This window comes from Pristiophorus japonicus, chromosome 18 (assembly GCF_044704955.1).
Source record: "Pristiophorus japonicus isolate sPriJap1 chromosome 18, sPriJap1.hap1, whole genome shotgun sequence".
Lineage (NCBI taxonomy): Eukaryota > Metazoa > Chordata > Chondrichthyes > Pristiophoridae > Pristiophorus > Pristiophorus japonicus.
In genome coordinates, this window is record NC_091994.1 from 1,949,379 (window position 1) to 1,977,356 (window position 27,978).

Sequence of the window (27,978 nt, forward strand, 5' to 3'; positions counted from 1 at the left end):
CTGCAGGGGAAGGTCAGAGGTTAAAGGAGCACAGAGTTCGATGCAATGCCGAAGAGAGTTGAGAATTATTTTTCAATTTTTAAAAAAATACAATTTTTATTTAAAATTCTAATTTTCATTTGAAGAGACCAGGGGCCCAAACGATGGCGTGAGGAAGTGGTAACGGCAGGGGTCACGGGCAGTGCAGTGGTCACCCCTTGGTCACTCGGGGCTCGATTATTTGACACCAATCCTTGGGGGCGATTCCTGAATGGTGCACACACCTGCTGGGCGCTTTTTGCCGTTTCACATATACTGCTTGATCTGGACTTATTAAACTTTTGGGAACACCCTTCCGTTTAAAGCTAGTTTATCTGCCTCAGTACCGAGTGAGTCTATGAGTCCCCTCCCTCCACCCCTTTAAAAACTTGCTCTGCTCACCTGCTGGGAGAACACTGACACTTCCAGGGGAAGGGCAGCCTCGTTGGGGAGGGCGCCTTGTACACAGCACCCCCCCTCACCTCTCCATTTAGGATTTAAAATGCTGCAGACTGCCCATGACGGCTGTGTCGCTCTCTGCAATCGATTATCACCCAGTTGGCTTAAAAGCCCATCAAGAGTCACTGTTTACAATGGAACCATGTCTCAATGTCCCGTTTCCCCCACACCCCCCCAGTCTGTGGCACCATGGAATAGCCGACTAGGCCTTCTCCAGAGAAAGTTGCCAGAGTTTAAAAAAATAATAATTTGATATCATCTTTCATTGTATAAAATGGGAGGATTAGTTTTTTTAAATTCCCGTAATAAAGCCACGATGGCCACAAGCAGCATCGGAACAATTACTCTCACAGCTCCCAGCTTCACGGGGTCAGGGATCAATGTGGATTGGTTGGGGGCGAATTCCTTTAAGATGTTAGTTCCAAAACTAATTCAGATAATCGTGGAACGGCTGGGGGCAGCTGTGCACACGGCACTGGGGGGGGGAGGAACTTGTTCACCCGTGACTAATACAACCAATTTCTGGGAAAACGTTCCCGTGGCTATCGTTTGGAGAGACGCGGATCAAATCCATCGACACACATGCAGCGGGGGATGGGCTTCGTGTTAAAATTGAGATTAATTCAGGCCAGACTCCTAACAGACCAGCTCAGGACCGAGATATTTGGTCAGTAGTCGGTACGTTTGAAAGACAAGACTTGCATTTATATAGCGCCTTTCATGACCTCAGGATGCCCCAAAGCACTTTACAACCAATGAAGCACTTTTTGAAGTGCAGTCACTGTTGTAATGTAGGAAACGCGGCAGCCGATTGGTTGCGCCAATACAGCACAACCTCTTGTTTAAATCAATCTAAAAGGGACGACAAATCTCTTAAACACAAACAGAAAAGGCTAGGCCATCAGCGTCTGAAAGAGAAAGGTGATGCAGATGAGAATTTCATCAGCACTAAACCTCACCCGAAAGGTTAATTAATCTCTGTTCTCTCTCGGGTGCTGACGGACTGTCTCGCTAGTTCTAGCTTTTACTCCAGATCACTGCCACCAAGTTTTTGAAATAATTAATCTCTGCCAGTTCAATTGCAAATTTTTCTCCGGTAACAAAGGCACAGTGGTACCTCAGGCCTTGCCGGTTTCCTGAAACCCCGGAGCCCAGCATCGCTCGGATGTAGAACGAGCGTTTAGGATGTGCAAAAATAAAGAGAATTTAAAACCGAGGGCAAGAGGGAGTTTACCTCCTCGCCCCAGCCAGTACGCACACAGGCTTCGAGCAACTGCCCGCTGTGACACCTTCACCTCCACCATCACAGCCACCTGGAGTCTCTCCCCTCGCCGCCGTATTGGGACAGGAGCAACTGCATTAAATGCAATCCACAACGGACAAGCTAAACTCCATCTGCAGTTTGCTCATTCTTACTTGACCATTTAAAGAAGGAAAAACTAATGGAATTTAATTTGGTTGCTTATTTTTGTTGTTGTTGCTAATTCTTTCCCCATCTCTCCCGATGGTGCTGACTGACCATGGCGGGCATTCTGTTCCCTGGGCGAGTCACTCGCTCATACCTTGCCCAAGGGGCCAATCGAATGAGTGTTTTGACCAGTTGAGAGATCTTGGGATATCAGAAAGCGCCTGATCATGTGACACACGTAGACAGACAGACACAGACATGGACACACTCCCGACTGAATTCCGATGAGCAGCATCCCTGGCTGATCTGCGTCCCGTCCTCTTACCCAGGTGGATTTTAGCTCTGTACCACCAAGATCGCCACAGACTGGGATTGAACACAGGGCCCCGTGAAGAGCAGATTCATTCTGGGACTAAGTTACGAGGTAACTGCATGCAACTGATGACAGAGGAGCTGAATCAGTGCCAAGTGCAAACAGGTAGACACATTCCAGCTGGGACTGGACAGGTATCAGGAGCTGATCTCCTTCCCCACCGTCCACACCCAGATGAGCCGAGGCCCGATGTAATGTACCATTCACGACTCCGGAGATGGGCTCAGCCATCGCAGCCCGGGACTGAACGGGGGTCCTGTGTGGCCTGTAACTCAGTGCCGTGACACCCATTGAGCTACTGTTGTCTGGCCAGGTGCCAGCTTTTGTTTAAAAACTCCGAGTCTGTATTAAAACCAGTTTCTTTTTGATTGAAGAAAATTAAATAGTCTTTGCATCGAGTTTTTCCCATTATTACCTCATTAAACGCCCCTCATTAAACGCCCACTGCTGCCGGCATGGTACGTTGACACAGGTTTTAATGGCTGCACTTGGAATGGGGGAGGAGAATGGGAAAGGAGGGGAGGGGGTGGGGGAAGATTGGAGGAGGGAGGGGGATGGAGGAGCCCGGGGAGGGGGAGGAGTTGGGGGGTGGGGAAGGAGACTGGAGGGGAGGAGGAGTGGAGTGGAGTGGGGGGGGGGGGGAGGAGTGGAGTGGAGGGGGGGGGGGGGGGGAGTGGAGTGGAGGGGGGGGGGAGGAGTGGAGTGGAGGGGGGGGAGGAGGAGTGGAGTGGAGGGGGGGGAGGAGTGGAATGGAGGGGGGGGAGGAGTGGAGTGGAGGGGGGAGGAGTGGAGTGGAGGGGGAGGAGTGGAGTGGAGGGGGGAGGAGTGGAGTGGAGGGGGGAGGAGTGGAGTGGAGGGGGGAGGAGTGGAGTGGAGGGGGGAGGAGTGGAGTGGAGGGGGGAGGAGTGGAGTGGAGGGGGGAGGAGTGGAGTGGAGTGGAGGGGGGGGAGAAGAGATAGAGAAGAGGGCAGCTTCAGGGCAATTTCCCCACTGCATGATTGGAGTGACTAAGACCCTCAGCCTTTAAGTTGTTAAAACATACATTCTAGAGTATTTAAGGAATTCTCATTTAAACACGAGCACATAAATAAAGTCGAAATGACGTTGTTCTGCGCTGTATGATTCTGTGAACTGTTTTTGGGGAAAGCACGAGTCGTGATGAAGGGAAGGTAAGAGAAGAGGATGAAGAAGAGAGCCCTTCTGTCGGGCAGGCGAGACAGAGCGACGACGACAGCCATCTAATTTGTTTGCCCCAAACACCCGGGTGGGGGAAACAGTTACAGGGTCACCTCGCTGGAGGAAGGGAAACTGCAGCCACTTGTACCGTGTGCAGGGATCGCAAGGTGCTCACAGCCACTTGTACCACCAGCTCCGCCATTTTATAAAAGATACCACTGAACGCCACTTCATCATCATCAGCACCGCCAAGCCAGTGAACTGATCAAAATTATATATAAATGTACACAATTAGCCCCCCCCCCCCCACTTCTCTATTCATTCAGAGCCAGGGCAATTTTTAAAGCCGCCCTTCCGTCCCCACGGCGACCCGCAATCTGGTGTCGCCAAAGAAGACGGCAGGCATATTTTCAACGCCAACCTCCTATGAGGGCACGGGGTAGGGGAGGGGAGGGCACACAATACGGGGGGGGGGGGGGGCGCAAAGTCCCCTCGTTTGTCCGGTCCCCCCGTCCAAAGCAAAATAGTTCATTGCTGAGAAACAGGCCAGTTGAGTTCTACAGATTACAAACACCTCTTGCGTTAGGGATGGGGAGGGATAACAATGAATCCCACAGGACAATAGACTTCATTCAACCCACACCACTCCTTTGCATCAAAGTCCCCAACAGCCACAGAAGCTGGGGTAGGCCGAACTCCCAGAGGAAAGCAGGTAAAAGACTGGAAAGTACCCACGAGCCTGCTCGCACAGACTCTCTCTCTCTCCCTCTGTCCAGTGTTTGCCCGGCAATGACTGGCAAGCTGATTTCAAAAACCCTTTTTCATTCGCTGCCTGCTTTGAGGGGAAGGCAGTTCCACCGATTCACACGTTCCGTTCCGTTCATAGCAAACTGGCGAGGCTGGTGGTGGGCCCATTCTGAGCTTGGAACTGTACAGGGAGAGACCCGTCTGTCCACTGCAAGACAAAACACATGTCACACGTCAGTGAGGGGCAGCATTCCCACCATCGAGCTTCACTGTATCTACACAGCATAAAACTAGACCTGTACCCCCCAGTACTGTACCCCAGTGTTCTCCAGTGACAGACCTGTACCCCCCAGTACTGTACCCCAGTGTTATACAGTGACACACCTGTACCCACCAGTACTGTACCCCAGTGTTCTCCAGTGACAGACCTGTACCCACCAGTACTGTACCCCAGTGTTATACAGTGACAGACCTGTACCCACCAGTACTGTACCCCAGTGTTATACAGTGACAGACCTGTACCCACCAGTACTGTACCCCAGTGTTATACAGTGACAGACCTGTACCCACCAGTACTGTACCCCAGTGTTATACAGTGACAGACCTGTACCCCCCAGTACTGTACCCCAGTGTTATACAATAACAGACCTGTACCCCCCAGTACTGTACCCCCATGTTATACAGTGACAGACCTGTACCCACCAGTACTGTACCCCAGTGTTATACAGTGACAGACCTGTACCCCCCAGTGCTGTACCCCAGTGTTATACAGTGACAGACCTCTACCCACCAGTACTGTACCCCAGTGTTATACAGTGACAGACCTCTACCCACCAGTACTGTACCCCAGTGTTATACAGTGACAGACCTGTACCCCCCAGTGCTGTACCCCAGTGTTCTCCAGTGACAGACCTGTACCCACCAGTACTGTACCCCAGTGTTATACAATGACAGACCTGTACCCACCAGTACTGTACCCCAATGTTATACAGTGACAGACCTGTACCCACCAGTACTGTACCCCAGTGTTATACAGTGACAGACCTCTACCCACCAGTACTGTACCCCAGTGTTATACACTGACAGACCTGTACACACCAGTACTGTACCCCAGTGTTATACAGTGACAGACCTGTACCCACCAGTACTGTACCCCAGTGTTATACAGTGACAGACCTGTACCCACCAGTACTGTACCCCAGTGTTATACAATGACAGACCTGTACCCACCAGTACTGTACCCCAGTGTTATACAATGACAGACCTGTACCCCCAAGTACTGTACCCCAGTGTTATACAGTGACAGACCTGTACCCCAGTGTTATACAGTGACAGACCTGTACCCACCAGTACTGTACCCCAATGTTATACAGTGACAGACCTGTACCCACCAGTACTGTACCCCAGTGTTATACAGTGACAGACCTGTACCCACCAGTACTGTACCCCAGTGTTATACAGTGACAGACCTGTACCCACCAGTACTGTACCCCGGTGTTATACAGTGACAGACCTGTACCCACCAGTACTGTACCCCAGTGTTATACAGTGACAGACCTGTTCCCACCAGTACTGTACCCCAGTGTTATACACTGACAGACCTGTACACACCAGTACTGTACCCCAGTGTTATACAGTGACAGACCTGTACCCACCAGTACTGTACCCCAGTGTTATACAGTGACAGACCTGTACCCACCAGTACTGTACCCCAGTGTTATACAATGACAGACCTGTACCCACCAGTACTGTACCCCAATGTTATACAGTGACAGACCTGTACCCACCAGTACTGTACCCCAGTGTTATACAGTGACAGACCTGTACCCACCAGTACTGTACCCCAGTGTTATACAATGACAGACCTGTACCCACCAGTACTGTACCCCAGTGTTATACAATGACAGACCTGTACACACCAGTACTGTACCCCAGTGTTATACAGTGACAGACCTGTACCCATCAGTACTGTACCCCAGTGTTATACAGTGACAGACCTGTACCCATCAGTACTGTACCCCAGTGTTATTCAGTGACAGACCTGTACCCACCAGTACTGTACCCCAGTGTTATACAATGACAGACCTGTACCCACCAGTACTGTACCCCAGTGTTATACAGTGACAGACCTGTACCCATCAGTACTGTACCCCAGTGTTATACAGTGACAGACCTGTACCCACCAGGACTGTACCCCAGTGTTATACAGTGACAGACCTGTACCCACCAGTACTGTACCCCAGTGTTATACAGTGACAGACCTGTACCCACCAGGACTGTACCCCAGTGTTATACAATGACAGACCTGTACCCACCAGTACTGTACCCCAGTGTTATACAGTGACAGACCTGTACCCACCAGTACTGTACCCCAGTGTTATACAGTGACAGACCTGTACCCACCAGTACTGTACCCCAGTGTTATACAGTGACAGACCTATACCCACCAGTACTGTACCCCAGTGTTATACAGTGACAGACCTGTACCCCCCAGTACTGTACCCCAGTGTTATACAGTGACAGACCTGTACCCACCAGTACTGTACCCCAGTGTTATTCAGTGACAGACCTGTACCCACCAGTACTGTACCCCAGTGTTATACAGTGACAGACCTGTTCCCACCAGTACTGTACCCCAGTGTTATACACTGACAGACCTGTACACACCAGTACTGTACCCCAGTGTTATACAGTGACAGACCTGTACCCACCAGTACTGTACCCCAGTGTTATACAGTGACAGACCTGTACCCACCAGTACTGTACCCCAGTGTTATACAATGACAGACCTGTACCCACCAGTACTGTACCCCAATGTTATACAGTGACAGACCTGTACCCACCAGTACTGTACCCCAGTGTTATACAATGACAGACCTGTACCCACCAGTACTGTACCCCAGTGTTATACAGTGACAGACCTGTACCCATCAGTACTGTACCCCAGTGTTATACAGTGACAGACCTGTACCCATCAGTACTGTACCCCAGTGTTATTCAGTGACAGACCTGTACCCACCAGTACTGTACCCCAGTGTTATACAATGACAGACCTGTACCCACCAGTACTGTACCCCAGTGTTATACAGTGACAGACCTGTACCCATCAGTACTGTACCCCAGTGTTATACAGTGACAGACCTGTACCCACCAGGACTGTACCCCAGTGTTATACAGTGACAGACCTGTACCCACCAGTACTGTACCCCAGTGTTATACAGTGACAGACCTGTACCCACCAGGACTGTACCCCAGTGTTATACAATGACAGACCTGTACCCACCAGTACTGTACCCCAGTGTTATACAGTGACAGACCTGTACCCACCAGTACTGTACCCCAGTGTTATACAGTGACAGACCTGTACCCACCAGTACTGTACCCCAGTGTTATACAGTGACAGACCTGTACCCACCAGTACTGTACCTCAGTGTTATACAGTGACAGACCTATACCCACCAGTACTGTACCCCAGTGTTATACAGTGACAGCTGTGGATTGACTGAATTGCGCTGAGGAAGGCCGTTGATTGATCAGCTTGTGTTGGGGAACGCTGTACTTACATTGATGAGATTATGCTCGGGAAGGCTGCAGGCCTCTATGTGATCGTTGAGGAGCTGTTGAGAAAAATTCTGGTGCATCTGAGCTGCTTCATGAGCCTCGATGGTGTTCCCGCACGCTTTGTTCAGATCTAAGAGGCGGAAAACAAACACGTAATAAAAAGCACAATCACTCGACAGTGTGGTTTAGACAGAGGCAGCCTCTGTGTTATATATTTCTGGTGCATTAAATGAAGGAAATATTTCAACTTAAAATAATACGGTCCCTTTCTCACAACATCCCGCAGCGCTATAGGTGTTTCAAGGACCCTGAGCAGGAATCAGAGATGTCACTGGAGGCAGCTTTAATAGAGGTGTTGGAAATGATGCAGGGTTTTAATCGAGCAAATGAAGAAAAACAGTTTTTGCACTGGTGGGAGGGTTGGAAATCAGATGACTTTTAAAACAGTTACAATGGTTGAGACATAAATATTGACCAGGACACCGGGGAGAACTGCTCTTCAATAGTGCCACGGGATCTTGTACATCTACCCGAGAGGGCAGACGGGGCCTCGGTTTGACACCTTATCCGAAAGGCAGCACTCTCTCAGACCGCACTGGGCGTGACAGCCTGGGTTATGGGCTCAAGTCTCTGGAGCCAGACTTGAATCCATGACCATCTGACTCGGAGGCTCCCTCCGTGGGGCCCAGTGGAGCGAGGCACGCCCTGTCGCGGTACAGCTCAGCTCAGCACAAGTTTGATGGCCAATCAGGGCCCATTCATCGACCTCAGCCGCAATGACACTGGGAGGGTTAGAACTGGTCAAGCATGTCTAAGCTGGCTAATGTGAAAAACAAAATCTCTCGGGGTTCCAGCAGATTGTCAGCGGGTTGTAAAGCAAGCGTGAACAGTTCAATCTGGGGGGGGCGGGGGCTGCAGTCTTCAGGGAATGTGAAAACAAAATAACCCAATCCCTACCATTTCCCCTCCTCCCCTGAAGAGTCGACATTTTCTGGGGTGCAGGCCGGCTCCAGCAGCACACCTGTGACCATTCTTTATGCGTGTATCAACAACGAGCATCACAGAATGGGACAGCACAGGAGGCCATTCAGCCCATCGGGTCTGCGCCGGCTCGGAGAGCAATTCAGTTAGTCCCTTCACCATATCCCTTCCATTTTAATGGGCAGCTCACCAGCTGCCGATGCCCCAGAACAATAAGCAACTCTTCTCCAATAAAGGAAATTGAGATAGTTTGTCACTTGCTTCAAAGAAAGCATATGGTATGTTGGCCTTTATTACAAGAGGATTTGAGTATAAGAGTAAAGACGATTTACTGCAATTATACAGGGCCCTTGTGAGACCACACCTGGAGTACTGTGCACAGTCTGGTCTCCTTACCTAAGGAAGGATATACTTGCCATAGAGGGAGTGTTACGAAGGTTCACCAGACTGATTCCTGGGATGGGGGATTGTCCTATGAGGAGAGATTGAGCAGACTGGGCCGATATTCTCTAGAGTTTAGAAGAATGAGAGGTGATCTGATTGAAACATACAAAATTCTTACAGGGCTTGACAGGGTAGATGCAGGGAGGGTGTTTTCCCCCGGGCTGGGGAGTCTAGAACCAGGGGTCGGCCATTTAGGACTGAGATGAGGAGAAATTTCTTCACTCGGAGGGTGGTGAATCTTTGGAATTCTCTGCCCCAGAGGGCTATGGAGGCTCAGTCTCTGAGCATATTCAAGGCTGAGATCGAGAGATTTTTGGATATTAAGGGAATCAAGGGATATTGGGACAGTGCAGGAAAGTGGAGCTGAGGTCAAAGATCAGCCAGGATCTTATTAAATGGCGGAGCAGGCTCGAGGGCCCAAATGGCCTACTTCTGCTCCTATTTCTTATGTTCTTATATAAAGACGAGTATATCTTAGGTAATATCTGAAGCGTGCACCTCCATCTTTGTTGCACCTCAACCACTATACAGCCAGCATCTCAATGCTTTGTAATTCCTAATCATCATCATAGGCAGTCCCTCGGAATCGAGGAAGACTTGCGTCCACTCTTAGCATGAGTTCTTAGGTGGCTGTACAGTCCACTACGAGAGCCAGTCCCTGTCACAGGTGGGACAGTGATTGAGGGAAGGGGTGGGTGGGACTGGTTTGCCGCACGATCCTTCCACTGCCTGCGCTTGGTTTCTGCATTTATGAATGACTGCAGGGTCAACACTTGCACATCACTGCTGTGCACCAGCTGGTGGCGCTGTTGTGAAGCAGAGCTCAATAGCTCATTACTGACACCAGGTGGCAGGCAGCAGTCCTGCAGCGGGGTGCACAGCGCGGGGTGCTGCAGTCTTCGGAGTGAGGGAAAAAAAAACACTATTTCCCCTCCTCCCCTGAAGAGTCGACGTTTTCTGGGGTGCAGGCCGACTCCAGTAGCACACCCGTGACCATTCTTTATGCGTGCGTCAAGACAGCGAGCATCATAGAATGGGACAGCACAGAACGCCATTCGGCCCATCGAGTCTGCGCCCGCTCTTTCGAAGAGCGATCCCATTAGAGCGGGGGAGTGGGACTTTCTCCATATCCCTGCAATCTTTTCTCCTTTATGTATTTATCCAATTCCTTTTTGAATGCGACTATTGAATCTGTTTAAACCGCCTTATCGGGCAGTGCATTCCAAACCCCAATGCTGCGTAAAAACGTTTCTCATGTCCCCTCTGTTTCCTTTGTCAATCGCCTTAAATCCGTGCCCTCTGGTTATCGACCTTTCCATCACTGGAAACCATTTCTCTTCATTTACTCTACCTAAACCCTTCATGAGTTTGAATACCTTGATCAAATCTCCTCTTAGCCTGCTCCAAGAACAACCCCAGCTTCTCCAGTCTCTCCCTCATCCCTGGAACTATTCTAGTAAATCTCTTCTGTGCCCTCTCTCCAAGGCCTTCACATCATTCCTAAAGCACATGGTGCTCAGAATTGTACGCAATACTCCAGCATCAGCAGGTTCTCATCATCATCATCAACATAGGCAGTCCCTCTGAATCGAGTGCTTCCACTCTGAAAGTGAGTTCTCAGGTGACTGAACAGTCCAATACGGGAATTACAGTCTCTGTCACAGGTGGGACAGACAGTGGCTGAAGGAAAGGGTGGGTGGGACTGGTTTGCTGCACGCTCTATGGCTGTGGAATAACAACCCTGCCTTCACCGGGTAGAACATCAGAAATAGGAGCAGGAGTCGGCCATACGCTGTTTAATATGATCATGGCTGATCTGATCATGCCCACTCCCCATAACCCTCGAAAAATCTGTTCAAAAATCTGTCTATCTCCACCGTAAATATATTCAATGACCCAGCCTCCACAGCTCTCTGGGGCAGAGAATTCCAAAGATTCCCGACCCTCTGAGAGAAGAAATTCCTCCTCATCTCCGTTTTAAATGGGCGACCCCTTATTCTGAAACGATGCCCCCTAGTTCTAGGTTCTCCCACGAGGGGAAACATGGTTGAATAGCCTCAGCTTACACATGAAGAGTGGCTTCTTGGACAAGGTAGAGGAACATCTGGTGCTGCGGAACTTTTAGCCCAGCCAGGAGTGAATCTCGAGTCATCAGCGGGGTGTAGGGTGGATAAACAAAACTTTTAAAAAGGAGGCTAGCTTCTCCGTGCAGCCAGAGGCAAATTCCACACAAAATCCTGTGACGTCTACTACAACATGTATTTATATAGCGCCTTTAACGTAGTAAAACGTCCCAGGGCGCTTCCCAGGAGACAAAATAAACAACATTTTGATACCAAGCCACACAAGGAGAAATTACGGCAGGTGTTCAAAGGGGTATGCTTTCAGGAGCATCTTAAAGGAGAGAGGGATAAGGAGGCGGAGAGGGGTAGGGAGGGAGTTCCAGAGCTTAGGCCCCAGGCAGCTGAAGGCATGGAATCCAATGGTTACGCAGTTATAATCAGGGATGCTGACAGTGAGAAAGACGTCACTTCTGTCCAATTTTAACATAATGGTGCCGGTACCAAGATACGCACAGACAGCAGGAAGAGAACAAAACCCAGTAAGAATTCATCCACCCACTCGGGACTCTGTCGACACACATTTACACTTGCTCTTCATTCAGCCCACTGGCTGAGCACATCCTGCGAGCCCCCACCACTTCACGCCACGTGTCCTCTATCCCCAAGGATCGTGCCCTATTCTGGACACCACACTTTAGGAAGGATGTGAAGGCCTTAGAGAGGGAACAGAAAAGATTTACAAGAATGGTTCCAGGGATGAGGGACTTCAGTTACGGGGATAGACTGGAGAAGCTGGGGTTGTTCTCCTTGGAGCAGAGAAGGTTGAGAGGCGATTTGATCGAGGTGTTCAAAATCATGAGGGGTCTGGGCAGAGTAGATCGAGAGAGACTGTTCCCATTGGTGGAAGGGTCAGGAACCAGAGGTCACAGATTTAAGGCGATTGGCAGAAGCAGCAAAGGCGACACGAGGGAAAATGTTTTTACGCAGCGAGTGGTTAGGATCTGGAACGCGCTGCCTGAGAGGGTGGGGGAAGGCTCAATTGCGGCTTTCAAAAGCGAATTGGATAAGTACCTGAAGAAAGTGAATTTGCAGGGCTATGGGAAAAGGGCAGGGAGTGGGACTGGCTGAAGCGCTCTTGCAGAGAGCCGGCACGGGCTCGATGGGCCCAATGGCCACCTTCCGTGCTGTAACCATTCTATACTTCTATGAAGAGACGACCAATGTTTCCCGAGACGCGCAGCAATCGGCAGGTCCTGTGCATCCAGCTCACAAGCTGCTACCGCTGGAAGCTGCCATGCAGCAAATTTAAAAGGCCCGTGCACGAAAAAAGAAAATTAGAGGGAACATTGGGTGCCACACCACCCATTCACTGACAGCTTGCCCACTTACCCCGTAGCAACGCTGAGGACCACAGCTGCACTGACATGTCTGGGATCTTGCTGGCCAGCTGCATGGCTGGTACCACCATGTTGTTGCTCTCCTGTACAATACAACCACAAGTAAGAAAGTTTGTAAAACTCAATACAAGTTTATCACTGCAATCCCTTTTAAACATTGTTAGTTTGACAAATCTGTCATTGCTGTAATATAATAGATTATGGCACAACCAGGCATGGAAATCTCTGCTCCAGTCAAACAGACATATACAACATATAGGAACTTTTAAGCACAGAAAGAATTTGCATTTCTATAGCACACGGCCTCAGGATGTGCCAAAGCGCTTTAGTCAATTAAGTACTTTTGAAGCACATCAGCCAAATTGCGCACAGCAAGCTCCCACAAACAGCAATGGAATAATGACCATAATGTTTTAGTGATGTTGGTTGAGAAATAAATATTGGCCCCAGGACACTGGGGAGTCTAATAATGTTGATCTCAGCTGATGTAACGCGAGAGACTGAAGTTGGACTGCGACCATCACTTCCTCAGCCACCAGTACTGAACAAATGTTCAAATGCTGCCACACAGCAGCTCACCACCTTCAACACTCACTCCCTCCACCACCTTCAACACTCACTCCCTCCACCACCTTCAACACTCACTCCCTCCACCACCGGCGCCCCCTGGCTGCAGTGTGCACCGTCTACAAGATGCACTGCAGCAACTCGCCAAGGCTTCTTCGGCAGCACCTCCCAAACCCGCGACCTCTACCACCTAGAAGGACAAGGGCAGCAGGCGCATGGGAACACCACCACCTCCACGTTCCCCTCCCAGTCACACACCATCCTGACTTGGAAATATATCGGCCGTTCCTTCATCGTCGCTGGGTCACAATCCTGGAACTCCCTCCCTAACAGCACTGTGGGAGCACCTTCACCACACGGACTGCAGCGGTTCAAGAAGGCGGCTCACCACCACCTTCTCAAGGGGCAATTAGGGATGGGCAATAAATGCTGGCCTTGCTACCATGAACATCCCATGAACAAATCATTTTAAAAAACAATGAGCACCCAGCAGCTCTTCACGACGCTTCTCGGTAGGAGGACTCCACTTACTCTGTGGTTTCCTAGGGCGTAGAATATGTGACCCAGTAGCACCAAAGAACAGGCTGTTAACCGATTCAAATCCTCCGCATTCGACATTTTCAGAGTCTCCCGTAGAAATCGTCTGGAAAGCAAACACTCAAATCAATCGTCGTTTACGGAAGTGGTTTGTCGTGGCAAAAATCACAGTGACCAGTTGGCCAAGTCTCCTTGCGGGCACCATACTGTATCCATGGGTATCTCATCTCCCCCCCCTTACCCTAAGGCAGCCTTACACAAGAACTAGGAGCAGGAGTAGGCCATATGGCTCCACAAACCCTGACTGGGGAGTCTAGACCCAGGGGTCACAGTCTAAGAATAAGGGGTTGGCCATTTAGGACTGAGATGAGGAGAAATTTCTTCACTCAAAGGGTTGCGAATCTCCGTATTTAAGGAAGGATATACTTGTATTGGAGGCTGTTCGGAGAAAGTTCACTAGGTTGATTCCAGAGATGAGGGGGTTGACTTATGAAGAAGGTTGGGCCTATACTCAATGGAGTTCAGAAAAATGAGAGGTGATCTTATTGAAACAGATAAGATAATGAGGGGCTCGACAAGGTGGATGCAGAGAGGATGTTTCCACTCACAGGGTAAACTAAAATTAGGGGACATAGAATAAGACGGAAAGCTAACCAAACCATTTAAAACTGAGATGAGGAGACATTTCTTCTCAGAGGGTTGTAAATTTGTGGAATTCTCTGCCCCAGAGAGCTGTGGAGGCTGGGTCATTGAATATATTTAAGGTGGAGATAGTCAGATTTTGAGTGATAAGGGAGTCAAGGGTTATGGGGAGCGGGCAGGGAAGTGGAGCTGAGTCCATGATCAGATCAGCCATAATCTTATTGAATGGCCGAATGGCCTACTCCTACTTCTCATGTTCTAGTAGACAGAGCCTGTAACTCGAGTTGTGGGACAGATCAGTCATGATCCAAGTAATGGCAGAATAGGCTCGAGGGGCTCGTCCTGTTTGTATGCAACTATGTCGTAATGTGACAAACTTTAACTGGAAATGCTGACACAAAAGCAAGTGCCTGGTCTATGCAAGAATTTTAATAGTGCAAGATATATAATATACGGCAATAATAAAGTAACACTCACATTAATAGTATTTTTAAATCAGACAATTAATTAATCTTTCAGTTCAGTGAATTGTTAGATAAGCAAATATATTGGTTAGCTTTCTGTTCCCCAGTTTTAAACTTCCCTCCTGCTGTGTGAGTGGTTATATGCTCAGAGGGGTGTGCTGTCACAGGTCCGATCCCCGGCCTGTCCTTACTCAGGTGACCAGGAGGGAGTGGCCCGGGTCAGTGCTTCGGGGTTAGAAAGTGGGCCGGCTGGAGGGAGGGGGATGTCGCCACTCAGCCACTCCAGCTAGACAGCTTTTGTTGGCGATTTTTAAATTCTCATCCTTGTTTTCAAATCCTTCCTTGTCCTCGCATCCCCCCCCCAGACCCCCCATCTCTGTATCCCCCTCCAGCCCTACAGCCTCGGAGATCTCTGCGCTTCTCCAATTCTAGCCTCGAGCGCATCCCTGATTGTAAACACTTCACCATTGGCAGCTTCAGCTGCCTGGGCCCCGAGCTCTGGAATTCTCTCCTTAAAAGAAGTAGAGAGAAGGGTGGAGAGGTTTAAGACGCTCCTTAAAAGCAAACTCTTTTTGATGTCTTTTTGTGGCTGGATGCTCCCGTAAAGCGCCTTGGGGTGTTTTACCACGTTAAAGGCGCTATATCAATGTAAGCTGCTGCTGTTGTTGTTGGGAATGGCCTGGATTGGGCTAGGCATTGGTGCCTCCTTCACAGCCAAATAGCGTGCTGGTCCGACTCTCCAGGCTCATGCATTAAGGGTGGCCACTGTGGGTGGAGGTAGTAGAGAATGGCTGGAGACCACGGAACCAAACTCCAGCCGGAGGCAGCATTTCGGGAGGAAGAACCAGAATATTTTGGCATTCAAAAACTTTAAAAGTCGCTTTTTAAAAAAAAAAGCATCAATGAGCGGAAGACCTTGAAGATACACATGCAGACGGCCCTAATAAGGTTTGTTCTGTTAAGGGGCTAGGAGTGGGGTAGAAATCAGACACTGCGCTGCTTCCAGGAATCGGGAGCGAAAAGCATTTCTGTGGGAACAATGGAAGCAGCTTCTCCATTCACCGGGATATTCCCCCCAGCGGCCCAAGTCGTCACGTTGCTGCCGTGGAAAGCCAAACACTCACTTTGCTTCATTGTACCTTCCCTGAAAGAAGGACAGTAGGCCCCGGATGTAGAACGCAGCTGCTCGGAGACAGTGAGAACTGCAAGGCAGAAGTAGGACACAGGACGTTACTAACACAACGACAGTGTACTCACACACGACACGTTTTAAACACATCGCGCGATTCAGGAAGGACCTCTCCTGATTACCAAGCATGCTGTTGAATTACTGAACTACACTCTCAAAACACACTACTGAAGTCATTGCGTAATTGATGCTGGCGTCTCCATGGAGACACTGCAGACCACGGGAAGTCATGTGCTGCCCTTCAGCAGGAGGTTGTGCGGCAAGCTCTGGCCTGCAGCCCAAGGACCGTCAGGTGCCAGCTGGCTCGCCTGCAGCAGCTCTGCGCGCACACAAACACACACAGACAGACGCACACGCACACAAACACACACAGACAGACGCACACGCACACAAACACACACAGACAGACGCACACGCACACACACACAGACAGACGCACACGCACACAAACACACACAGACAGACGCACACGCACACAAACACACACAGACAGACGCACACGCACACAAACACACACAGACAGACGCACACGCACACAAACACACACAGACAGACGCACACGCACACAAACACACACAGACAGACGCACACGCACACAAACACACACAGACAGACGCACACGCACACAAACACACACAGACAGACGCACACGCACACACACACAGACAGACGCACACGCACACAAACACACACAGACAGACGCACACGCACACAAACACACACAGACAGACGCACACGCAGACACGCACCAATATGGACAGTGAGCGCAGTCAATTGGTGAGGGAAGGGTGTGCAACTGAGCCACACAGACCGGTATCCGGTGACCTGGAACATGTGTTCAGACACTGAGTGAGGACCGGGTGGTGCTCTGATGCCCTCCTACAGTCAGCAGGTTGGCTGACACTCACTGCCGAGCATCTCCAAACACTTGGGCGAGGCACTGCATGCAGCGTGATACCGCACCCCAACAAGGGTCAACCCCTTCAGCACAGGTGGGTGGGTGGGGGGGGGGGGGGGGAGAAGGAGAGAGAGGGGAAAGATAAAACTGCAGAGAGCACACTGCGCCACAAGTGCAAGGTGGCTCGAGTCTGCAGGCTCTGTGGGCAACTGTTTAACTCGGGACACTTTGGAGTATCTTTCCTTTCACTACTGTGAGTGTTAATTCATTCCCCCTTTTCCCACATTAGTTTCTCCCAGTGATGTCAGCAATTCACGATTGAAGTTATTTTTTTTCTGCTGTTCAATGAAATAAATTCTTGCAGTGAGATTCCCGCTGGTTTCTCTTAAATTTTTGTGTTCATCAAGGTCAAGGAAAATTAGTGCTGAGGAATGGAACTCCCGGATCAGATACAGCACAGGTTTAACACTCTCCCATCACACACTCCCAGGCCAGGTACAGCATGGGGTTAGATACGGAGTAAAGCTCCCTCTACACTGTCCCATCATCAAACACTCCCAGGCCAGGTACAGCACCGGTTAAATAGAGTAAAGCTCCCTCTACACTGTCCCATCAAACACTCCCAGGGCAGGTACAACAGTCAAATGCAGAGTGAAGCTCCCTGTATACTGCCACAATTGCAACCCAAGAACGGCACCCTTGGCTACACCAAACGTGCCTTCTCGCTTATGATCGATTCACACGCACTCATACAACAGAACCAGGGGCAACTGATACCTCCCTTACCTGACCGGGAAATTGTGATCTGGGTTTATTCTTTCCAGTAGATTGTATAACTAGAAACGAAGAGGAAAACGTGAGCAGAATAATTACCCTGAAGCACAGCAATAATACAATGCTTCTCACCCACCCTGCGAAAGGAAGTGCACTTGGGGACTTTTTTGGGAAGTTAAGTACCAAATAATCCAAACTATGAGCGAGAGGCACAGACACATGTTTATGTACAAGTATCACCAGCAGTTTGCTGGACCGGTGGCATAAGACAGACTTGTATTTGTACAGTGCCCCATCACATCTCTCACAAATGTCTCCAAACATCTGCACAGACAATCACTGCTGCAAGGCAGGGACTTACAGGCAAACACCTCAACCATTCCCGATTCACAAAAACAACAGGCAATAAATAAACAGATTAATTTGTTTGTGTTGAACTTACATGCATGCTATTTCTGCCACTGTATACTGAAAATTAAATATTTTTGCAGGAGTTTTCCTTTTGGTTAGTTGCCACAGTCTAGTGAAAGTTCGGAAAGGTATTCCCCAGAAATGCATCAATATTGGAGGGATTCCCTGAAATGTATCTATATTGGAGGGGGTTCCCCGAAATGTATCAATATTGGAGGGATTCCCAGAAATGTATCAATATTGGAGGGGATTCCCTGAAATGTATCAATATTGGAGGGATTCCCAGAAATGTATCAATATTGGAGGGGGTTCCCTGAAATGTATCACTATTGGAGGGATTCCCTGAAATGTGTCAACATTGGAGGGATTCCCTGAACTGTATCAATATTGGAGGGATTCCCAGAAATGTATCAATATTGGAGGGATTCCCAGAAATGTATCAATATTGGAAGGATTCCCAGAAATGTATCAATATTGGAGGGGGTTCCCCGAAATGTATCACATTTGCAGGGATTCCCTGAAATGTATCAATATTGGAGGGCAGGTGGTCCCCAGAAGTGTGACACTATTGACAGCGAAACCCGAGCAGTGCGTTGGCAGAAGGGTCCCCAAAATCCCGTCAGTATTTGTGGGGGGGGCGCTCCCTGAAAGCAGGCTATCACCACACACAAATGTTTGAAAACTATTGGCTACAAAAAGTAAAGCAACAATTTCCAGTGCAATCCCAGCTCATTATTTTGGATCATTCCAGCCCCGTTAATCCACATACTGGTGAGTGGCTGGCTCCACTCTATCAGTTGGTATTGCTAAGTCCCCTGAGCAAGGTAACAATCAGAAAGGCTGCACACAGCTAGGTTCGTGACGTGTCAGCTGCGATCACATTGAATGGTGGTGCAGGCTCGAAGGGCCGAATGGCCTACTCCTGCACCTATTTTCTATGTTTCTACATGTCTTGGCAATTTGAGCTGAAACTAGCTCCATCTGCCAGGCTGAGTCATCCTCGGGTTTTGTTACAGGAGATATCAAATCAGGTTAGAAATCTTAAACAGAGGCACAACATCAACTTGTGTTAAAGCAACCTTCTTACCTCCTGGTGCCTGTTGCCCTCCCTAATGTAGACACTGGCCAGGTTTGTGACTATGAACGCCCACAACTCCTGATGTGTAGTCAGCTGAAACAATGAGAGAGCAGATTTAAAAGAAGGTAGGAAGGATGTCTCACAATGAATTACTCTTTGATGTACAGTCATCGTTTTGTAGGCAAATGCAGCAGTCAATTTAAGGCCCTACGAGCAGTATTCAGAACGGATAAGCCAACCGTCTCCCTCATCAGTGTCTATTTTGTGGCTGCTGCTCTTCGTGACTCAACTCCACTCCAATTAGAGGAGTTCATGTTATGCAAGCGAGCCCCAGGTGGGCAGAGGAAACGTTACAAGGTCACCCTCAAAGCCTCCCTGATAAAGTGCAACATCCCCACCGACACCTGGGAGTCCCTGGCCAAAGACCGCCCTAAGTGGAGGAAGAGCATCCGGGAGGGCGCTGAGCACCTCGAGTCTCATCGCCGAGAGCATGCAGAAACCAAGCGCAGGCAGCGGAAGGAGCGTGCAGCAAACCAGTCCCACCCTCCCCTTCCCTCAACCACTGTCTGTCCCACCTGTGACAGAGACTGTAATTCCTGTATTGGACTGTTCAGTCACCTGAGAACTCACTTTCAGAGTGGAAGCAAGTCTTCCTCGATTTCGAGGGACTGCCTATGGCGATGAGACACTGCCGGGAAAAGAAGGGAGGACTGAAACTGCAAGCTTCAAAGAGGCTTTCAGTCTGGCTGGCAAAGTCACGAGCCTATCTTCAAACCAACTGCACACGCAGGAACTCCCGCACAAGCGGCTTTATCCGCTGGGAGTGAAACTGCCCGGAGAATAAGTGGGACATTTTAGAAAGTGCTTTGGTGACATAAATGGGGCACTGGTGCATTCTGAACACCTACCATGAGGGTTGAGGGAAGATTGATATATTTTAAGGAGCAATAATCCTGCTGCTGCTTGACGGTGATTATGATTTGGCCCCTAAATGGAAACTCAAAGATCTGCAACTTCATCAGGCAACAAAAAGATACCCAGCTCATTCAACCCCAAAACCATCATGCCACCATTCCCCAGTGAATCAGCAATATAATGTAGCAGCGCTATTATATTGCTCTGATTCCAGAGGTGTCTCCCATCCACGTCATGGAGTGCTCAAACTGCTTTGTAGCAAAGACAAGAATGACCCATTTTTGTTTTTATAAATCAGTCTAGAGATCAGATGTTGGGTCTCCCTCCTCATTCTGCCATCGGTTACAGCCTTCAAATTGGAACTCAAAACAGAGAAACAGCACACGAAAGTCACTTCAGCCCAGCACCCCCGATACTCAAGTTCCTATCGTGTAGCAGGCATGGTTAGGGTTCAAGGAGCCTGGTTTCTCAGTGAAATTTCTGAAAACTACTAAAAATGTAAACTAGACACAAAGGGCCCAAGTTTCCACATGATTTGCGCCTGACTTTTAGGAGCAACTGGTGGAGAACGGACTATCTTAGAAATCGCAATTCTCCACATTTTTTTTTCTGCAGTTCTAGTCAGTTAGAACAGTTTCACTTTGGAACAGAATTTTTTTCTTCAAAAAGGGGGCGTGTCCGGCCACTGACGCCTGATTTCAAAGTTTTTACAGTGAAAACGTACTCCAAACTAAATTAGAATGGAGCAAGTGAAGATTTTTGTAGAACTGAAAAAACCTGTTCTACACATTAAAAAATCAGGCGCAGGTTACAAATTAGGCGTCCAGAACGAGGTGGGGGAGGAAGGGAAGTCATTAAATTCTACAATAAATCCTTATTTATACTTATACAAATAAATCCAACTTGAATAAACATTTATAAGCAAAGAAAAGAAAAGTGCTTCAGCCAGGGAGAATTCTGCAGTCAGCCTGAGGCACCCGTTCTTTCCCGTGAGGGGGGGGGTGCCCGTTCTTCCCGCGGGGGGGGGGGGGGGGGGTGAAGGAGACAGTGAGAAGGGTAGCCTCAGTGCTGATGGCAATGTGCTTTTATTAAAAAAATGTTCAAAAATTAAACAGCTACAAAGAACTACAAAAATGGCCGAGTGCCAATGTTTTTTCACACTGAGCATGTGCGAACGCTCCAACGCGCACGCGCAGCGTTGCCGGCAGGAAAAAAACTAATTTAAATGGTACCCACCCCCTCCCACTTACAAAATCGGCGCGAGTGGTAGGCTCCGCCCCCCCTGGGCGCCGCGCCAAACAGACATTGAGCTGCAGGGCGCTCCAGAATCACGAGTTTTTTTTAGGCGCCGTTTTAGGCGCGAAAAACGGGCGTCCAGCTCGGAGGGGCGCCCGTTTTTTATCGTGTGGAAACTTGGGCACAATGTGTTTTTAAAAAAATAACAGAAAAGTCAGCAGAGTGTCACGATGATAAAAGCTGAAGTTTACAATTACATTTTAATTACGCGCAAAGCATACATCAGAGCAGCAAATTTGTTGCAAATGTGAAGCCTTAGCAAAGGGTGTGGGTCGGAGAAAGGGCGACAGCATTACAATGCCAGATGCTCACTGCCAGCACAATCCCCTGAATTTCCTCCTTAGCATTCAAATAGCGCCCTTCACATCCTCAGGATGACCCAAAGCACTTTACAGCCAATGAAGTACTTTTGAAATGTAGTCACTGTTGTAATGTGGGAAACGCGGCAGCCAATTTGCACACAGCAAGCTCCCACACAGCAATGTGATAATGACTGGATAATCTGTTTGTGATGTTGATTGAGGGATAAATATCGGCCCCCAGGACACAATTCCCCTGCTCTTCTTTGAAATAGCACCTGTGGCATCTTTTACCTCCACCTGAGAGAGCCATGGCTTAACGTCTGATCCGAAAGAAGGCTCCCTCGGCAGTGCAGAACTCCCGCAGCACTGCATTTGAGTGTCAGCCTGGATTATAGGCTCAAAGTCTCTGGAGTGGGGGACTTGAACCCACAACCTTGTGACTGAGAGCTGAGAGTGTTACCCACTGAGCCACGGCGGACACCAGAGTTGCAGCCACGGTCTTACCTCCTGACCTGCCCCAATCAGCCTCCTATCCAGGTTTGTTCCACAGACATAAGAAACAGGAGCAGGAGTCAGCCATTCGGCCCCTCGAGCCTGCTCCACCATTCAATACGATCATGGCTGATCTGATCCTGGGCTCAGCTCCACTTCCCTGCCCACTCCCCATAACCCTTTACTCCCTTATCGCTCAAAAATCTGTCGATCTCCACCTTAAATATATTCAATGACCCAGCCTCCACAGCTCTCTGGGGCAGAGAATTCCACAGATTTACAACCCTCTGAGAGAAGAAATTTCTCATCAGTTTTAAATAGGCGGCCCCTTATTCTGGACTATGTCCCCTAGTTTTAGTTTCCCCTATGAGTGGAAATATCCTCTCTGCATCCACCTTGTCGAGCCCCTTCATTATCCTATATGTTTCGATTAAGATCATCTCTCATTCTTCTGAACTCCAATGAGTAGAGGTCCAACCTCCTCAATCTTTCCTCATAAGTCAACCCCCTCATCGCCAGAATTAACCTAGTGAACCTTCTCTGAACAGCCTCCAATGCAAGTATGTTCTTCCTTAAATATGGAAACCAAAACTGTATGTAGTACTCCAGGTGTGGCCTCACCAATACCCTGTACTGTTGTAGCAGGACTTCCCTGCTTTTATACTCTATCTTTGTAATAAAGGCCAACATTCGATTTGCCTTCCTGATTAATTGCTGTACCTGCATACTTACTTTAATATAGATTATAAATAGTTGAGGCCCCAGCTACTTACTGTTTGCCAACTAGAAAATGTCCCATTTATCCTGACTCTCTGTTTTCTGTTAGTTAGCCAATTCTCTATCCATGCTAATATATTACCCCCAACCCCGTGAACTTTTATCTTGTGCAGTAACCTTTTATGTGGCACCTTATCGAATGCCTTCTAGAAATCCAAATACACCACATCCACTGGTTCCCCCTTATCCACCCTGCTCATTGCATCCTCAAAAAACTCCAGCAAATTTGTCAAACATGATTTCCCTTTCATAAAATCATTTTGACTCTGCTTGATTGAATCCTGATTTTCCAAATGTCCCGCTACTGCATTCTTGATAATGGACTCCAGCATTTTCCCAATGACAGATGTTAGGCTAACTGGTCTATAGTTTCCTGCTTTCTGTCTGCCTCCTTTTTTGAAATAGGGGCGTTACATTTGCTGTTTTCCAATCCGCTGGGACCGCCCGAGAATCCAGGGAATTTTGGTAGATTAATGCATCCACTATCTCTGTAGCCACTTCTTTTAAGACCCTAGGATGTAAGCCATCAGGGTCCTGGGGACTTGTCCATCTTTAGTCCCATTATTTTACCGAGTACTACTTCTTTAGTGATAGTGATTGTATTAAGTTCCTCCCTCCCTAGAGCCCTTGATTATCCACTATTGGGATGGTTTTAGTGTCTTCTACCGTGAAGACCAATACAAAATATTTGTTCAATGTCTCTGCCATTTCCCTGTTCTCTATTATTAATTCCCCAGTCTCATCCTCTAGGGGACCAACATTTACTTTAGCCACTCTTTTCCTTTTTATGTACCTGTAGAAACTCTTACTATCTGTTTTTATATTTCGTGCTAGTTTGCTTTCATAATCTATCTTCCCCCTCTATTATTTTTTTAGTCATTCTTTGCTGGCTTTTAATAGTTTCCCAATCCTCTGACCTCCCACTAGTCTTGGCCACATTGTATGCCCTTGTTTTCAATTTGATTCCATTCCTTATTTCCTTAGTTAGCCACGGATGTTTACCCCTTCTCTTAGTCTTTCCTTCTCATTGGGATATATTTTTGTTGAGAGTTATGAAATATCTTCTTAAATGTCTGCCATCGCTCATCAACCGTGCCATACTTTAGTCTATTTCCCGGTCCACTTTAGCCAACTCTGCCTTCATACCTTTGTAGTCTCCTTTGTTTAAGCTTAGGACACTGGTTTGAGATCCAACTTTCTCGCCCTCCAACTGATTTTGAAATTCAACCATGTCATTCCTAGAAGATCGTTTACCAGGAGATCATTTATTAATCCTGTCTCATTACACAGTACCAGATCACAAGGTGACAATTGTTACAGTTTGCTAAATAAAGTATATAGAAACTGCTACCCGAAGTGCTGTTGTGAACTGTGCCTCTGCGTTGTCCATGCAGTTTACGGAGATGCAATACAGACCCTGCGGGAGGAAAGTGAATAGTTAACATAGGGAATAACAGCCAGAATGGTTTGCTAACAGATGTGTTTAACCTGCGGAAACTCCTGCACGCGTCAGATTTTCCCAGTGAAGGGGGGAGGGGGTGTGGAGGGCGCGGAGAGAAAGGGACAAATCAGCAAAAACACTGCAGAATAAACAATAATTCCAAGATCCCAGGTGCAATAATATTACGGAACAGCAAAGTATAATACAATTACTATCAAATGCATCTCCACGACAACAGGAATAGCTCCAGAAGCACTGCCTTTTAATCTATGAAGAGAGGGAGCTGATACTTGCTTGGCTCGCTGGGAGTTAGATGTGGCCCTTACGGCTAAAGGGATGAAGGGGTATGGAGAGAAAGTGGGAAAGGGGTACTGAGGTGAATGATCAGCCATGATCATATTGAATGGTGGTGCAGGATCGAAGGGCCGAATGGCCTACTCCTGCACCTATTTTCTATGTAACAGGATGCATCTGGAGGTAATGTGAGCAGTTCTCATGCAAAGCTGTGCTCAGTGATTCCTGGATACACAAACACTGGGCAGGGGGCAGGGTGAATAGTACTGAAGTTCCAGCAACGACCTCCCATGGCCTCATGCACTCTCCAACAGACCACCCCGCCCCGCTCCTCCTGCCCGTAATGGAGTGTCTGAGCATTCCCAGCTGATTCATCCTGCGACGACACCATCCCAGAGAATGTTGCAGAGGTGGGTCAAAGTGCAACCACCAGCGAACTCCTATTTTTCTTTCGTACAGTGGTAGCAAAGCAAATCAAACGTCAATATCCAAGTCGGAATCCAGGCCAAAGCTTCCGGTGTAACAGCGTGGATACCTTGCAGGCTGCGAATGTCCTGGAGGCAGTGCTCAATGATGTGCTCCAGGGTCTGATCCGGAGCTTCACAGTCGCACGATGACAGCATCGACCGTGACCGGTTCTGAGGCGGTCGATGGTTGTCCACTGTTTGTGAGGAAGGTTTGATCCTTCAGGTTGTACTGTGGGGTCCTCTGTAAGGAATCCATTCCATATGTCGCAGTTCTTCCAAGCATTTCAGCGAACTGCGTGACCACGCTGGTTGTTTTCTTCTCTCTGCGATGTAATTCCCTTCGACCAGAGAGACCGGACTGAGCAGCCAACTCACCAACCGCCTGCATTTGGATAGCAGCCAGAGACTGGGATTTAAATTCCAAGCCCCTAAAAAGCAGCAGAGCCTTCCGCTGGCCAGCGCACTGACCTGCTCCCCGAGCCGGTCAGTTGCTGCATACACCCAGCTGACCCAGCACAAACCAGACGAGTGCAGGCGTCTCTCTGGGTTGGTTTGGAACTGGCCAATTTCAAGTGGGACATGACTCGTGTTCCCTGCAAGCTGCACTCCAGGGACCCTATGCAGCCGGCTTTTCAATGCAAAGATTGCGCATGCACGGTATTTTGAATGGGCCACGCAGCGCCAGAAAAGAATTACAGGGAAGATTGGACGTGACAATCAGTCCATGGTCTAGAGAGAGGAAAGTCAACCAGGGGGTGCTGCTCTGGATCGCAATCTGGTGATTCCCACCTGGAAAGGGGGTGTGGAAGGGGTATTGGGTACAGGATCAGCTGTGATTCCCAACATGGTCGAGCAGCCTGCCAGCACTCACTGTACAGCTGTGAAGTGATTCCTCTAGCACAGGTAGTGCTGGGGAAGGGGGAAAGGTGTCGGAGGAAAGGAGAGAGAACCTGCTATATAAAAGGACCATGTCGAATAGGAACTATTGCACTGTTTCATTACTCACCAGTAATGTGTGGAGCTGGGCAGCGTGGTTCGAAAACAACCTGGGAGACTGCTGACACAGCTGACAGACCTGAGAAATCTGACAAGATAAAGAACAGAAGTGAAGTAAACCACATGGCAGAATCTACACCCAGTACTACCACTAAAACGGGCTGAGTATCAGCTGCTTGGGTTGTTACAGCGAATCGACGGCCCAGAAACAGGCCATTGGGCCCAGCGGGTCCGTGCCGGGGTTTATGCTCCACACCAGCCCCCCCCCCCCAACCCTCTCCATCTCACCCCATCACCATATCCTTCTATTCCTCTCTCCCTCACATACTCACCTAGCTTTCTCTTAAATGCATTCACACAGGATTACATCGGAAATACGGCACAGAAACAGAACAGTCCGTGCCGGCGTTTATGCTCCACGCGAGCCTCCTCCTGCCTTTACCCATCTAAATCTATCAGCATAACCCTCGATTCCCTTCTCCCTCATATACTTTGTCCAGCCTCCCCTTAAATGCATCGATACTATTCACCTCAACCCCTCCCTGTGGCAGCGAGTTCCACATTCTCACCACTCTCTGGGTAAAGAAGTTTCTCCTGAATTCCTGATTGGATTTATTAGTGACTGTCTTATATTGATAGCCCCTAGTTCTGGTCTCCCTCCACAAGTGGAAACATCTTCTCTATGTCTACCCTATCGAACCCTTTCATAATCTTAATCTATCAGGTCACCCCTTGGCTTTCTCTTTTCTGTAGAAAACAGCCCTAGCCTTATGTGTCAATGGGAGATTCCAAGGTTCAGGGTGGGGGGGGGGGGCGAGAAAGTGGAAAGGTAAAGAATGTGATTGAAGGAACAAGAGATTGGGTGAATAAAAATGAAGCTTGGAAGAGAGAAAAGTGTGATCTTTGCACAGCCAAAACTAAGGTGCACCTGTAAAATATTTCATGGATTTGGCAAGCAGACAGAACTCATTCACGCAAGACTGTTAGGCGTCCTCTGATTTCCATCATTCCACCATTGGCCATACCTTCAGCTGCCTGGGCCTTAAGCTCTGGAATTCCCTCCTTAAACCTCTCCCCCTCTCTCTCCTCCTTTAAGATGCTCCTTAAAACCTCCCTCTTTGACCAAGCCTTTGGTTACCTGTCCTAATATCACCATATGGGGCTCGGTGTCAAAATTATGTTTTACAACGCTCCTGTGAAGCGCGTTGGAACGTTTTACGTTAAAGGCGTTATATAACTGCTGTTTTGTTGTGAGAGCCAGCAGATGAGACCTTCATCCAATCAGACTGGGTAAGATGTCAACTCAAAGTCCAGACTGTGCCGACCCCACCAACGAGAACCACCTGTCTTTGAAGTACATTCTGACATAGCCCAGGCTGTGACTCCAAATACAAACCTCTTGCAGGGCCGTGGCTTTGTGGCCTGTTACAAGTCGACACATTATGATATGCTCCAGTAACATGACTTGAAATGAGGAGAGGATCGGGCTGCAGTCCAGCACTGTGAGGGTGAGAGAATTATAATTAATATTATTAATTCGATACATCAAACTCAGCTTATAATGTAAAGCTTCAAAACCAAACCATCGATTGACTGGCTTCAAGAAATCCTTAGAGAATTTACACTTAAACAGCAATCACAAGCTGATTAATTGGACACTTTGTTTTAAGTAATGGCTTAGTTGGTAAAGGTAACATACTGAGCCATACAGGCCCAGTGGTAATGACAGACCTGTACCCCAGTGTTATACAGTGACAGACCTGTACCCACCGGTTTTGTACTCCAGTGTTAGACAGCAACAGACCTGTACC

The 27,978-nt window shown here is 48.6% G+C and overlaps 1 protein-coding gene across 2 annotated transcripts in view; it reads right to left on the reverse strand.

Moving 5' to 3' along the window:
• Window positions 1–3,064: 3,064 nt before the first annotated feature.
• Window positions 3,065–27,978, reverse strand: part of mau2 (MAU2 sister chromatid cohesion factor) — a 60,481-nt gene continuing 35,567 nt past the window's right edge. For both annotated transcript variants that reach the window (XM_070860755.1, XM_070860756.1), the window contains 10 exons: window positions 27,564–27,667; window positions 26,178–26,255; window positions 24,321–24,386; window positions 19,197–19,280; window positions 17,711–17,760; window positions 15,962–16,039; window positions 13,726–13,837; window positions 12,620–12,710; window positions 7,745–7,872; window positions 3,065–4,389 (listed from right to left, as the gene is read on the reverse strand). In XM_070860755.1, the coding sequence (XP_070716856.1) occupies window positions 4,315–4,389; window positions 7,745–7,872; window positions 12,620–12,710; window positions 13,726–13,837; window positions 15,962–16,039; window positions 17,711–17,760; window positions 19,197–19,280; window positions 24,321–24,386; window positions 26,178–26,255; window positions 27,564–27,667 (866 nt within the window). In that variant the 3' untranslated portion in view covers window positions 3,065–4,314. The remainder of the gene's footprint in view (window positions 4,390–7,744; window positions 7,873–12,619; window positions 12,711–13,725; window positions 13,838–15,961; window positions 16,040–17,710; window positions 17,761–19,196; window positions 19,281–24,320; window positions 24,387–26,177; window positions 26,256–27,563; window positions 27,668–27,978) is intronic.